At 40.1% G+C, this 15,754-nt stretch overlaps 1 protein-coding gene across 1 annotated transcript; it reads left to right on the forward strand.

Annotated features, from left to right (window-relative positions):
* The first annotated feature begins 4,092 nt into the window (after positions 1 to 4,092).
* Positions 4,093 to 15,695, forward strand: LZTFL1 (leucine zipper transcription factor like 1). Its single transcript, XM_063325351.1, has 10 exons — positions 4,093 to 4,218; positions 6,504 to 6,628; positions 7,109 to 7,303; positions 7,796 to 7,856; positions 8,730 to 8,798; positions 10,201 to 10,266; positions 10,401 to 10,478; positions 13,187 to 13,360; positions 13,790 to 13,893; positions 14,712 to 15,695. The coding sequence occupies exons 1-10, from the start codon at positions 4,216 to 4,218 to the stop codon at positions 14,728 to 14,730; spliced, it is 894 nt and encodes a 297-aa protein (XP_063181421.1). The 5' UTR covers positions 4,093 to 4,215; the 3' UTR covers positions 14,731 to 15,695.
* The last annotated feature ends 59 nt before the right edge of the window (positions 15,696 to 15,754 follow it).

Below are 15,754 nucleotides of genomic sequence, written 5' to 3' on the forward strand. Positions count from 1 at the left end.
ACAGTTAATTCATTCCTAACCAAAACAGAGATGGTGCGCTCAGTTCTTGCGATGGCAGCATGCGTCGTGAGAGAACTAGTGATTTCCCTCCAGCTCACATCATTACAAAGCTAAGCATCTCCGTTTTCCTTACAAATACATTGCTTTCACGCTCACCAAGAGAACTTGCAAGTGTAACGCTTTTTTGCTTCTTTGTTGAAAGTAAGTGGGAAAATGAAAACCACCAGCATTTCTTATATGTCTTCTCTTTAGCTTCAGGGTGTTTAATTTAAAGCACAACTTGGGGACGATTTTTTTAAGGTCCTCATTTAGTGCATGTGCTAATGGCAGAGACGTATTCGGCTTGATGGGCTGATCAGGTGCTGCAAAGATTTTGCAGAAATGGAACAAAACTTGGGGTTACACCCTCTGCTGAGGCTGACCGAGAAGTTTCCTTCTTTCACAGTGAAAACTGCACTGTGTTTTTACTAAATCTGTCTTTTAATACACTTATTTTCCCCTCGCCAAGTAAAAGGAGGACATGAACCCGCTTCTCTCCGAGCGGGCTATTTCACATGTTCAACAACCCCTCAGCTGGTCTGTTTAGGAGAGGCCACCGCCATGATTCGCCGTCCTCTACGAGGAGGATATTCGCACTCGATGAGACCAGTGCCTCTTGTACTCAAGCAAACCGTGTTATCTAGGAACTTCCTATAGATCAAAACACTTGAGGCGAGTCCTAGGAACATAAGACTGGACATGACAACTCACCTCAGCTGTCCCCTGTTTCCCCGAAGTGAGGGAAGACAAAGCACCTGGGCTATTCCTGACGAGCAAGAGTTGCTCTCCATTGAGTAGTCTCTCTTACCTTCAAGCAAAGAAAAGACGACCCTGCATAATATCATTCCCATCCTAGACACTTGCAAACACTTTGCAAATCAAAAGCATGGTTCTGTAGATCTTTTTTTTATTTCTTATTCCACCAATAATGCAATTTCAGCCATGTTACTTGCTTATGCAGGCTACGCACAGGGTTTCCTGGGGATTTCCATCCTTATTCCCATCTCCAGCAGGGGCACAGAGACGCTACAATGATCAAAAGTGTTTGTGAGTTCAGTTGTAAATTTTGAGATGTGTAAGACCTGCCTGGTTTGGTTTCTTGGTTTTGTTTGGTGGGGTTTTTTGAGGGTATGTTGCATTTTTGTAACTTCCCCCCAGCTGACCCCGTTGCAGGTGGAAGCGCAGACAGCGCCCCCGTGAATCCTATCCCTTGGGCCTCCAGAAAATAAGGTACTGGCAGAAGCCACCTGCAATGACACAGGTCTGACTACCCCCTCCCTGCTGTCACAGAAGGTCACCACGGCAGACACAAGGTTGGATGCTCCTGTGGGGAGCTTTGGTTGCAAAGCCCTGTCTCTCTGACTTTGTAGTTTGAGAAAGACACATTTGTCCTTTTTATTGATGCTGAAATCTGTGAATTACTAAACTTAGTTTAGATAGATTAGGTGTTTTGGCGGCAGGGGCTAGAATGTGGTTTTCTAGATGTGGCGCATAGTCATTTTCTCAAATTCTCAAAGAAGTGTTCAGCCATTGAGTTTTTCAAAATGAATTTTGCACAAACGTTCCAGACCTTCGTTCACTCAAAAGAACGTATTTAGGCTTCACCATTTTAAACAGCATCAGACCATCCTAGTTTAGACGTACGTTTTAATAACTTCGTTTATTGAAATGTTTTACAGAGCCAAACCTAACTTCTAGTAAGGAGGGATAATGGGTTTAATTCAGTGACCTAAGTCAGCACGCACAGTATTATCAGTGCTTTTGCAGAAGAGATGGGAGGCACGGTAATGGTAAATCACGCTTGTGACAGCAGAAACTGCCATTTCCCACGGGCAGCCAGCAGCATCCAGCAACTCAGCTGAGTCGCTTTAAACGATCACAGAAGTGTCATTTGTGGAATGGTCTCTAATTTAACTGTACCTGTTCTTACTTTGCAAGCCTTAGCGATCATATTAAAAGAAAACTTGTATATTCTCTCTCTGCCTCACTGTTAAATTGAAGTCAGGAGGAGTGAGGAGACACTATATCACAAATATACTAATGTGGATTCTTATGACAGAATTTTTTTTATATTTCCCTTTTAAATGTTTTGACATTTCAGTAAGTTCCTAAGTCTTGACATTTCACTTGCCTGGTGGATGAAGGGAAGGGGGTGGATGTAGTATTTCTGGATTTTAGTATAAATTTTGATACTGTCCTTCACAGCATACTTCTGGGCAAGTTGTCCAGCTGTGAGATGAGCAGGTAGGCAGTGTGCTGGGTGAAGGAATGGCCAAATGGCAGGGCTCAAGGGGTTGCAGGGAATGGGGCTACATCTGGCTGGAGACAAGCCACCAGCGGCGTTCCTCAGGGCTCAGTGCTAGAGCCAGTCCTGTTCAACATTTTTATCAATGACCTGGATGCAGGAGTTGGATGCACCATTAGCAAGTTTGCTGATGGCACCAAACTGGGAGGTGCTGATGACTATCTTAAGGGACAAGATGCCTTGCAGAAGGATCTAGATTGGAGCATTGGGCAACGATTAATGGCATGAAATTTAGGAAGTCCTAATGCTGGATTCTGCACCTGGCATGGAGTAATGCTGGGCAGAAGTATAAATTGGGAGAGGAGTGGCTGAAAGGCAGCCCTGCGGAAAGGGATCTGAGGGTGCTGGTCAAGAGCAGACTCAATAGGGGCCAGCTATTAATTTTGTCTGAGCCAAGAATTTGCTGTGGCTTCCCTAAGAGAGGAGACTCCAGCAGATCACTGGTGAGGCCACACCTGGAACGCTGTGTCCGGTGCTGGGCTCCCCAGTATAAAAAGGAGATGGAATTACTGAAGGAATCCAGTGAAAGGCCACAAAGATGATGAAGGGACCAGAGCATCTCTCCTATGAGAGCTGGGATGGTTCAGCCTGGAGAAGAGAAGGCTCAGGGGGATCTCAACAGTGTGTATAAATACCTGAAGGGAGGACACAGAGAGGACAGAGCCAGGCTCTTTTCAGAGCTGCCCGGTGACAGGACCGCAGGTGATGGGCACCAACTGAAACACAGGAGGTTCCCCCTGAACATCGGGAAACACTTTTTCACTGTGAGGGTGACTGAGCACTGGCGCAGATTGCCCGGGGAGGTTGTGGAGTCTCCATCCTTGGAGATATTCAAAAGCTGTCTGGACACAGACCTGGCCAACCAGTTCTGGGTCGCCTTGCTTGGGCAGGAGGGTTGGACCAGGTGAACCCCAGAGGTCCCTTCCACCCACAACCATGCTGTGATTCTGTGATCCAAGTGCTCACTCTGTTACGCCAGAGCGGTATCGGAGCGTTAGGCTTCAGCATCAGAGGTACTCGGTTTCAGCAGGATCACTGCAGTAACAGGAACCAGATGTAACATGTCCTGCAGTAATACTGAATGCAAAAATCTCAGTGCAGAATTGGGCTCTTAAAACAAAACTGGCTTATCGATTACAAAGCTCATCAATGCCTACCCACTTACCTTTTTATTATAATTTTAAGATGTTCCCATGCATTTTGCTCACCTCCATCCAACTGCCAGAACTTCCCTCCCCAGGAGACTCCATCCCTCCTTCATTCAGTCATTCGTATTTGAACAGCAAGAAAAGCAAAGGTCTCAAAAGCTGAACAACTCTTTTATTTCGTGATGGCCTCAAGAAAAACAAACAACAAGAAAGCCCACCCAAAAAACAGACGTGGAAAAAAACCCAAACCCTCACACAGCCTCCCACCTGCTTGCTCCCGCCTCCGTTTCCATCGGGATGAAGGAAGAGCCGAGCGACGCCGGCCCATCCCGTCGCGGCCACAAGCCGAGGCCCAGCAGCACTGCCCTGCCCGCCCGGCCCGGCCCGGCCCGGCGGCAGGCCCTGGGGGTCTGCAGGCCGCCCCGGGGAAGGGGAGGGGGAAAGCCGGCACCCCACAAACCCCACCGAGGAACCCCAGACTCCCGCCCGAGCCCGCTCCGCCCTGACAGGACGCTGGGCTGAGGGGGGGGCGGGGGGGGGAGAAGGGGTCATTGCGCATGCGCAGAGCGCGGAGCGGACGTTGCCAGGGAAACGGCCGCCACCTCCCTCCGGAGAGAGTCACGTGACCCAACCGGCGCCAATCGGAGCGCGGCGAGGGTGCTCGCGAGGCTTCGTTCTCCATGGCAACCGCCGGCCCGTAGCCGTCCCAGGGTCCGGGCCGCCATGGTGAGTACCGGAGATGCCTCCCGCCGCCCCTTCTTCGGTAGCGTCGCTGCCTGGCCGGCTTTGCTCCCCGGGCCGCGCCGTAGCAGTGAGGAGCCTCTCGGCGTCGGTCGGAGGCTGGGCAGGGCGGCGGCTCGGCTCGGCCCGGTCCTGCCGGGGAGAGGCGGCCCCTCGTCGTGTGAGAGCCGCTCCAGGGCGCTGCTGCCGCCGCCGTCCTGGGCATCCGTGTCAGCCCTGTTGGACCCTGCGGGGACTGGCGGTACTTGGGATGTTTGCAGGAATTGATGTCCCGGTTGCTTAACGGCGCTTGGAGATCACACGTGGCTTTGGCCTGCCCTTGTGTATTTATTCATTAGTTTAATGTCCTTTTGTAGCTGCTCTCTGGATTGTGAGATTTCGGCACTGGTGTTGGCGTATGGCTTCCTTTCTGTCTGTAATGAATAGAACTTTTTCAGCTAAAGCAAACCCAGCGATAGCAAAGAGAACACTAAACTTTTCATGCGTTCTCTTATTTGCGAGATGTGGGACTTTGTGGGAGACATCGGACTTGCAACCAGGTAGTGAGGGCTTGTTTTATTTGCTGCTGTTGCTGTTTCCTAGACTGCCTTTAATTTCCAGGCAGTCGAGGTCTGTGCTCACATTTTCGGTATTGTTCATCCAGGTATTGCATTTTCACTGGAGCCATCCTGTGCAGCCGGATTAATAAGGACAATGTGATCACATTAACCCTTTTGTCTGAGTTGCTACATTGCTGTCTCCAACACCAGCAATACATTGGAGTACACTGAGTACATCGGAGTGAATGAATTCACCTCTGGTTTCATCAGTTCTCCAGGGACTGTGATTATAAACACCCATTTGTGTCCTCTTGTGCCTCCTTGCGACTTGTGCTACCTGTATGAGCAAGATTTATTATAATGCAATTGGCCATGCCAATATTCCTTCTTTAGAAAAAGATGCATATGTAGAAGAGCTAGTTAGTCAGATCTAACAGCGATTCCTCCTTAATTTGCCCTGGGAATATTTGTTTCTGGGCAATAGGATGTTGAGAAACAAATTCAGATTCTCACTTAAGGTTACATGAGAAGTCTCAATATTTTACATATAAACTAACAAAGAAACATAATGTACTTTCCTGTGTACTTTGTTAGTACATCTATAAAAAATATATTGTTCAGCTACATTATTCATAACATTGCTGGATCTTGCACTTGGGTCACAAGGCTTGGAGAAGAGTGGCTGGAGAGCTGCCTGGTGGAAAAGGACCTGGGGGTGTTAGTCGACAGCTGGCTGAATATGAGCCAGCAGTGTGCCCAGGTGGCCAAGGAGGCCAACAGCATCCTGGCTTGTATCAAAAATAATGTGCCCAGCAGGACTAGGGAAGTGATTGTCCCCCTGTACTCAGCACTGGTGAGGCCGCACCTCCAGTACTGTGTTCAGTTTTGGGCCCCCGGCTGCAAGAGGAACCTTGAGGTGCTGGAGCGTGTCCAGAGAAGGGCAACAGAGTTGGTGAGGGGTCTAGAGCACAAGTCTTATGAGGTGCAGCTGAGGGATCTGGGGTGGTTTAGCTTGGAGAAAAGAAGGCTGAGGGCAGACTTTATCATTCTCTACATCTACCTGAAAGGAGGTGGTAGGGAGGTGGGTGTCAGTCTCTTCTCCCAAGTAACAGGTGATAGGACACAGGAAATGGCCTCAAATTGCATGAGGGAAGGTTCAGGTTGGCTATGTGTTGACCAAGAGGTTATCAAGCGTTGGAACAGTCTGCCCAGGAAAGTGGTTGAGTCACCGTCCCTGGAGGTATTTCAAAGACCTGTAGATGTGGTGCTTAGGGATGTGGCTTAGTGGTGGACTTGGTAGTGTTAGGCTAGTGGTTGGACTCAATGATCTTACAGGTCTTTTCCAACCTAAATGATTCTATGATTACATATGTGTATGTGTAATACAAAGAGATATTTATCAAAGAGCCTCCTCTCCTCTACAGTCCTTCTGATTCTGATGCTTTGTGGCCTTTTCCCTCTGATTGTGTCTGGTTTTGTATGACTTTTCTGATGGTACCGATCACTTGAGGACTTACTTCCAAGCACTGGTGCTTTTAAAGGGGGAGCATTTATGTGAGGTATGTAGGGGTTACGCATATGAAAATATGGTTGTTTTTTAACATACTAGTTAACATAACCCTGTGAAAGCAAGCGGGAAAACTAGTCAGAAGGCAAGTCTTCACAATACTTATGCTCTTTTTTACTTATTTCAGGGTATATTTATCTTTGTGCTTATGTCCTTACCCGCAGGCAGAGCTAGGCCTTAATGAGCACCACCAGAATGAAGTGATCAACTACATGCGCTTTGCTCGTTTCAAGCGTGGCCTGTGTCTCAAAACAGTGGATTCTTGTTTTCAGGACCTTAAGGACAGCAGGTACTGGGGTGGGGGCCTGGTTCTGAGCAAGGGTAAAGCAAAATATGCTAGCAACAATTGCAAGTTTAAATGCTTTATGGGGTGTCTTTTCTCTGTTTACTTTTGTATGCTCTTAGTGAGGAATAAAGACCCAATAATTTTGCAGGTGTTACAAGACAAGTCCTTCTAAAACTAAGTTGTTTAAATTCTTAGGAATTAACATAGATAGTCACCGCATGACATTGCTTTATATCGTGCTTCTGATGTCTAAATTTGATGTAAGACTGTAGTGGAAGTAATATTTTTAATTGTAATGTTTCCAAGACAAAATTTAAATACAAGAACCAATTCATAGGGCCAGGTCATCTAATAACTACTGACAGTGGGTGTTTTCAGAAAGACATTGCATTATATTAGAGTGATACCTGTGTAGCGGGGTCTCATAACAATGCAAAATTGTTACCTTTCTCATACATGACTCACCTTGACTGCTCTGTTTAGACTTGTTGAGGAGACCTTCACAGTTGATGAGGTGATAGACATGCTGGATGGACTGCAGACTGTTGTACACAGTGAAGTGGAGTCGGAGCTCATAAATACAACTTACACCAACGTTTTACTTCTGCGGCAGCTCTTTTCGCAGGCTGAGAAATGGTACCTTAAGTTACAGACAGACGTCTCTGAATTGGAGAATCGGTAACATATATTAGACTATAGAGAATGCCTTTCAATAATAAGAAAACTTCAAAGTGTTGGCTATTTGCATTATTTTCCCAACTGTAGAAACCTATTCTTTTACTGTAGTATCGATGATAGGTTAGTTTCAAGTCTTCTGTCTATAAAGTAGTGAGATACACAAAAATTTCAAATTTGTCAGGAAGATGTTTTTATTGGTAATATTCTCACTTGAATTAATCAGTTAAGAGCAGATGATAGGATTTGATTAAAAAGCCTTTGTTGTCTGAGTAGATTATATTTTATTCAAGGATGGTAAATCTTACTGTTCTGATGCATACACCGTTGCATGACATGTTCTGTTGCATTCATTGTATTTGAGTAGGACTTCATTCTGTATTTCTAACGAGAATCTTACATGCAGTAAAGAGCGTAGCATCAGCCTGGTAAAATGTGTTTCATACCATAGCTCTTTCAGTAAATAAATGCCTCCCTTCATTTTTTCTTTTTAAGAGAATTGTTGGAACAGGTTGCTGAGTTTGAAAAGTCAGAATTTACATCTTCAAACAAGAAGGTAGAGTTTTATTTTAATCAAATCATAATCAAATGTCATGTTATGTTATGACAGATGTTTAAAATACTTAGTACTGACTCTCTCTGCTTAAGGGAGAAAAACAAAATAAAAATAAAAAAGCCCACTCTTTTTCAAAATAATCTTTGAAAGTCTCCAAGAAGTAGCATTTCGCAGTTTGGCACCAGTGCTCAGACTGAATGGTCTTGGCTGTTTCCAGATTGCAGGTTTTGCACACCCAGGGCATGCCTCATAAACCTCATTCAAAGTCAGCCAGACCAGGGATGTGTTGGAGCATCTCCTCCTGGGTTCCCTTCCCCCTGGAAACTGGGGGAAGACTGGGACGTTCACTTGTCCCAAGGCTTTGTCCCAACATGGAGTCAAGAGATGAGAAGATTCCACAATACAGATGTGACATTAGCTTATCTTGTATGATTATGGTTGCACCTTATTTGGTTTGTAGCGTAAATATATATTTAGTTAATATATATTATATATGAATACTTAAAATAAGAAAATTATTTTGAGCTGTGTTTAAAAAAAATAATTTACTCTTGCAATCACTCAATTTTTTTTTTTGTTTTCCTTACTCTTTGTCTTTTGGTTGCTGCTTCATCGGTAGTCTTTTGTAAATTCAGGTCTGCAATCGTCTTATGTCTCTATGCAGTGTTTTTGTTTAACTTTAGCTGAAAGTGAAGTATATAACTTAAGAGCCAAGGTACCAGTAAAAATGAACTTGAAATAAAAGGTCATTTGTTTGCTTTACAAAAGAGAGCTGAATTGACTGTCAGTAATTATTTTACAGACTAAAGGAATACTTTTCTTCCTCCTAGAAATCTGTATAATTTAATTTTTTACCCTTTATTATTTGTTTAGCCCAGTGCCGATCTCATTAAGCCAAAACTGGCTCCACTAAATGAAGGTGGATCGGAGCTGCTAAACAAGGTAAGAACTTGTCTGTTTGTGCAGTTGTGGTTAATGACCATTCTGCTTATTCAACTGAACTGGATAGCTGTGCAGTAGTATTTGTTTAATGTGCCTGTCACTATATAGACACCAACGTAATATACCTCAGAATGTAAAGTAAAATGCTAATAAATTAATTAATTTTATAAAGCATCTTAAATTTATTGTGTGGTTATGGTCTCTAACATGTATTGCGATATCGGCCTTCCTTTTGCAAAGACATTTTGACCTTTGAAATTATTTATTTTTTAATTTAATGAGGTAAATTAGTAGAAACCAGTATTCAGTTTGTTCTGTGCAGATGGCTGGCCTTCCAACAAGGAAATAAGTTGAAACGTGTAGCTGGCCAAAATGATTAGGTTATCGGACATTTTCTGTATTACTCAAAGTCAATCCTATTACATTTCAGTCTTTTTTCTTTTGTTAGTTGGTTAAATTCCTCCTATAGAAATGGGCACTTAAAGAATTTGGAATTTACTGGTTTTGAAAATGACTTACCACTTGCTGAAGACTTTCAGAATTTCAAAGCACATTCTAAAATGTAATGTTATCAATAGTTTTTATTAGGTATTGAACTCATTTGGTTCAACTAAACTTTTTATAATGCCACACTTCTTACAATATGCTTTTAAGTTATGGGCAGCCAAGAAATTTAGCAAGGAGTTGCATTTTCTGTCTTTTAGCCTGCATTACCGAAATGATCTGTCAAGTACAGTGTCTGAATTGAATTGTTCTTACCCATTAAGATAATTAAAGGATTCAAGAATTCAGACTTGTATTTAACTTATAGATCAATGTAATTCTCTTTCAAAAATAATTTCAAAATCTGTTTCACAACAGTTTTGTTGCATATGTGCATCTGATGTCTTTTTTGTTCTCAGAAATAATTCAAAGTTTATGTGGTGAATTTACTCTAACTGATAAATCATGGTTATTTCTTGTGATGCAGAACATGATATGCAGTAACCTGGTATTTGTTTCTCTTAAACAGGAACTATGAATAAATTTTTACTTGCCTGTTGATTGAAAATACAAATGATGAGCAGCAATAAGACTTGCATCTCTGAACATGCAATTTTCTTTATCATGAATCTTGATATTAACAAGATCCGGAGCTCCCTAATCTCAGTTCAGTAAAGCATGTGCCAAATTATATGGTCCTATATATTACAGTAGTATCAGAGTCTTAAATTTTTTGCTGACTGAGGCAGAAAGCATAATAAATGGATTACTGATTTCTTATGAAGGCCATTTTTATAAGCATTTAGAAGCTTGTTTACTTTCCTAAGCTATGAAGCATATTTTTTTTACCTGAAATATTTGTAAAATTCAAAATAGCACAAGAGTTTTCAAAAACTTTCTCTTGTTCCTTAACCCAAAGACAGTTGCTTGTCTCCAAGAAGAAAATGAAAAGTTGAAGATCAGACTCAAGACCATAGAAACACAGGTAAATTCCCTGTAAGCTTGGATACTTAATGCTCTTTACATATTAAAAAATATCTAAGTAAGACTCCGGTGATTATTGTTCTCATGTTTTCAATTAAAATGTTTCTGAGGTTTTACGTTTTTGATGTACCACAGGCTACAACTGCACTAGATGAAAAGTCCAAACTAGAGAAGTCACTGAAGGATTTACAGATGATCCAAGGAGATCAAAAGGTGAACACAATTGAGATTTCCCCCACCACCACCCCGTTTAACGTAACTGTTGCCTGTACATCTAAAAAGCTGGTCTGTATGGTGTGTTTCTTTTGTAACAAATACAAAAGTTCAAGTTAGTATCGTCGTGTTCCTGCTGACATTGTCATGTTCCTGCTGGTCTGTCAGTCAGCAGATAATCCAGAATGTTAGCTGATTTTATGACATGTATTTTGTGTCACAAAGACCATAATAAATGATTATCAGAACGTATTATTCCAGGTACTATCAGGAAGTAGTAATCCAGAGTTCATAATTCTCAGGGCTGATATTTGTATTAAGAGATAAAAATTTATCTCTATTTGTTTCTTTCCATTTACTAATGAAAGAATTATATCTAACCTGTTTTTTATAGCAACAGTAAAACACTAATTCTTTCAAGCATTTGTCACACTTGATATTGAAATAGACAAGCCAGACTTGCTGCTTCTCGCTTCAGAATTCAAAAACCTAAACACTTATATAAAAGCATCCAGTGTCCTATATTAAACATCAGTTGAAGTTTTGCTACAAATGTCAATGATCATGGGTGAGATTACAAATGTTAGATTTTTATGTAGCTCTACCCATATCAGCATACTGTCAAAAATGATTCACTGTTTATTTTTACTACTTGAAGTTCTTAATCTTTTTTTGTAAATGAGGATGCAAACATGGTGAGTTGCTGCTGCAGAAAAAAAAGACAAAAGAAGTTACAAGTCGGGCAAGTTGACACAGATAAATCTGTTCAGGTCACTTTACTATTTTTTTAAGCTTGTACCTTTATTTTGTCAATAATTAGAATTTTCTAAAGTTTGTTCATGTGTGATCTGTTTCTTAAACTTAAAACATTTCTGTTCAAACTTTTAACAAAATTAGGCACTTTAAACCCATTATTTTCAGAAACTAACTCTTTAAAATTCCTGAAGTAGTTACAGATTTGGAAGCCAGTTCAACATCATAAAACATTTCCACTATAATTTTCTTATTTTAATCCTGATTTCTTTTTATTTTGCTCTCTAACTGGTTTATGGTATGTACTTGGCTTTCTTAATATGTTATAATTTTATCTAGTAACTTTCAAAATCTTTATTCAAGAATATAATTTAATAGGGAACTTGATTTATCAGTCATGGCAAATATTTTCTTTATCTGTTTTGTTAAGCTTTAAATTAGTACAGGTTTAAAATATTAAAAGGGTTTATTAAATCCCAGCTAATAGTGTTTGTAGTTTTAAAAGATTGGAATCAAATCTCATCCTACTTTTCTTGTTAAACATGAATGGGCCTCAATGTCAGGGCTGCTGAGTTTCTGCAGCTTTCATGTCCTAATTTGCTCTCTTACATTTTCTATTTACCAGCATATATATGTTGTTGAAACTAGCTAGTAGATATAGTGCTGAAATGTACTACTTTATTTAATCAATTAAAATATTAGTTGCTCAGAGAAAATGCTAAATTTTATCCAGTTTCACGGCATGTTTTTATAGGATGGGTGTCAATAACGTCACATGAACCCAGTTGCTCATTAAAGTGGTAGTTTTCAAACTCTTTGGACAAACAAACGACAATGGTTGTTAAAGACTAACTCTTAGCTCAACAGATTTCCACCTTTTTTTTTCTTTGGGTTTTTCTTTTAATAGTTTCATATGGTTCCACACACCAAGTGTGAACCACTGTTTGTGAGTAACTGCTCAGTTGAATCAGTTTAACTTGAGGATTTAGAATTTTTACATAACTGACTTATGTCACAGTTTAGAAAGACGATCGCTGGCTCTTCTGATCTGAAACACTATACAATATAGTGCTTCTCAGCATTGCAGCCTTGGACTCTGTCTCAAAATTCAAAATGACCTTTTCTTCTGTACAGGTAGTATTATCAGGTGGTTTCCAATGCTAAAATCTTACCTTCCACATAGAAAAAGGAGCAGAGCTTCCTTAGTTTTAGATTTTTGTTCTTTTTTCAGATGCTGCTGGTTCAGCCTCATCCTTAGTCATTATACTTTTGAGAGTTTGAACTTGAGCTTTTAAGCCTGAGAGGGTTTTTTTTAAATGCAAATTTGTAGAACAGTAACATGAATATAATGTTTTGTGACACAGAACTCATGTCCAGAAGAGTTTGGGTTGTTTCTTCTCACAAGGGAACAGGAAAGTTGTTTCACAAGCAGCTGTGGAGGCTCTTTTTGTAATCTGTCTAAGAACAGTGCGATATTGGTACATGACTGAAAATATAAGCCTTAGCACTTTCATCCTTTCCTATCAGTATTACACTAACAGCTTTTGAACCGCCCGTGATATTTTACCTGCTTTAAAAATACATTATAGCATAGACATTCAGATCTTAAACTGTAATTTACTATTTCTGTATGCCAAATAGTTTCTTGTGATATGCTTCATCCCATGGCTTCACCTAATTCCTAAAGAAGTGAAATACGAGAACTTAAAGACTCAACTCAGTATAGAAGACATTCCAGCCATCTTTAAAATGCATTTGTTAGCAATTTCTTTAAAGTTATAAATTAATTAGTGCTTTAATTATTTTTTTTTTTTTTAGTTAAAGCACTTCTAATTTAGGTTTTACAGGAACAGCCTGAACATAATTATTAAAAATCAAGGTGTACCCACTTTATCTGGAATTTTGCACTTGCGGTTTTATATATTTGACATATTTTAATTATTCTTCTTTTGAAGACTAATGCAAACCAGGATATCACTGAACTGGAGAATAAAGTGGCAGCTTTGAAATGCCAATTTGAGAAGACTTTGAATGACTCTACTGCAAACCAAAAATTCTTGGAAGAGAACTTGGTGACAACAAAACATGACTTGCTTAAGGTTCAGGATCAGCTATCCACAGCTGAAAAGGTTAGCAGTTTATTGTAATGTAAACATGAGACCCTTACTCACATTTTAACTGATTAGTAATTTAACAAGCATACAGAGTTTACTGGGTCACACTTGTGTCAGTCTATCTTTGTTATTTCAGTGAAAAAGCACATTATATGTAAAATAGCAAAAGCACAACTAACTGTGTGATTATAACCAGATGAATACTTAAAAATTGCCCATTTGTCTGCATAGAAATTTTTGAATGAAAAGTGTATTCCCAGTCTTCTGAAGACTTTTAGCTTGATTTAATTAGAAAACACTAGCTGTCTTCATCTAAATTTGAGTACGTTAGAGAAACTACTATTCTGAAACTTGAGGAGGAAAAGCAAGTCATCTTTTTTTAAAAAGCATATTAGCCTGGCTTTCATGATATGTGAATAATATGTTGGTGTTATTGTTACGTAGGAATTAGAGAAGAAATTTCAGCAAACAGCTGCCTATCGCAACATGAAAGAGATTCTCACCAAGAAGAATGAACAGATAAAGGATCTACGTAAAAAGCTTTCCAAGTAAGTGGTGCTCCTCTGTCTGTCCAGACAGGATCCTTGTTCCAGATCCATATTCTGATCCCATTTTGTTTTTATAAATGTGAAGCGCTCTCTAAAACAGACTATAAATTTTCCCTTAGAATTTCTTTTTAAGGGAAGGCAGTTCCCTGATTTTTGACAAGCCAGTCCTTTTAATGGACGCTAGGTGAGTTGGACTGATGTGTGCAACAGCAGCTACAGTGCAGCAAGTAATGAGACAATTTACTATGGAGAGGAACAAAATATTCATGGGTGTGGTAGATAAGCTGCCAAGTGCCACACACAGAGATACAGGTGGGAGAGGTGCCAGATGCTTTGGCTTTATCTTATTTCTTCCACGCTTGTTTATGGGAATGAGGTGTCTGCGGTATGTAAAGAGCCTTAGGCCTGTATTGAGTAAAGAAAGATGCACCCTGCCCATTATATTGCATAGAAGACTATCATTCTGCAAATGTCAAGTGAGCTTTGGCAATGTGGGGATGCCTTAGACCCATGCTGTAGGAGGACAGATGTGGAACTTAAAACTTCTGTTTAAACTTCTGCCGGTATTTTGGGATTTGTGGGTAGGTTCCTGGTCATTCCCTCATTCTACTGTTTGGTAAACTGGCCAATTTTAAAAGGAGAAAATAGTCTGAAAAGTATATACATTTGTCTGTGCCCTAAGTCACATAGTGAGCCTTGACAGGAATGTGTCACTAGTGAGAGCAGTTTATTACTTGAATTTCATATTTTCTTTAGAGGCAAAATATCTCTTGGGTATTTTCTACTCTGTTTTAATGATTTATTTTTTTAATCCTCAGATATGAGTCAGAGGACTAAAACATCAAAAACATCTGATCAATCGGAAGCTGCCATAGAGAGAAAATGTAGACTGGTATTATTTTTCAATAATTTTTGGTTGAAATGGTATATTTTTTGCTTCTAGTGCTTAAAATAACTTTTTATTAATACTAATAAGATGCTGAAACTCCTATCTTAATTCCTTATAAACCTACAATTTATATGTATTAGTTTCTGTAGTCATGTTTTTAATTGTTAACCTTCGACATTCCTTGAGAAATAGCAAACAGGAGCTTATTGAAGAACTGAGACCATTCTCTACAAAGAAAGGTGTTTATTTTTGTTAAGAAAAGAAAAAAAAGAAAAAAGTAAACATTAAAGTTTTTTGACGTCTCTGAGGTGGAAAATCCAGTTGTTACTTTTGTATAGTTAATGTAGCCATGAAGTGGCATTATATGCAAAAGTTGCATCGGTGGAAGTAAAAATTAGGAGGGAAAAAAAAGAAACATGCTGATTCTGTAATGTTATGTCACACTGGACTTCTCATACCTCAGCAAACAGTGGTCAGTAACATTTTGCTGGAGGGTGTTCATTAGAGAGTGAGGTAAATACGCTTTATAGCGGAAGCGCTGGACCTTTTCAAATAAAGCCACTAATTGGAGTTATACTATTTCACTTGAACTTACTTGAAACAAATTTGAACATCAGAATATAGATTCCGATATTTCCAGTATTCTTAACGTTAAGATGATAACCTGAAAAAGCACAGGGAAGTTGCTAATAGAGCAACCTTCTCGGGAAATTGGTTTAGATGTTTTCGTCTCCTTTCTTATCGTAACCTCACCAGAAAACAGCTTACTTCTCTCAAGTCTTTTGCTTGTAATATTCTGCCTTGCATTTATCTGTAAGCCTCCTAATAGTGCGTTCGACTTGTTCATCTGTCTCTGTTCATATGTATGTTGTATTTTACTCCAAATAAAAACATTTTGTTTTCGAACACTTAATCTTGAAAGGAGATGGTTTCTTATAGGAATGTTTTGTGTAGCTGTTTTTTTAATATCTG

The sequence above is a fragment of the Chroicocephalus ridibundus genome, chromosome 2 (genome assembly GCF_963924245.1).
Source record: "Chroicocephalus ridibundus chromosome 2, bChrRid1.1, whole genome shotgun sequence".
NCBI lineage: Eukaryota > Metazoa > Chordata > Aves > Charadriiformes > Laridae > Chroicocephalus > Chroicocephalus ridibundus.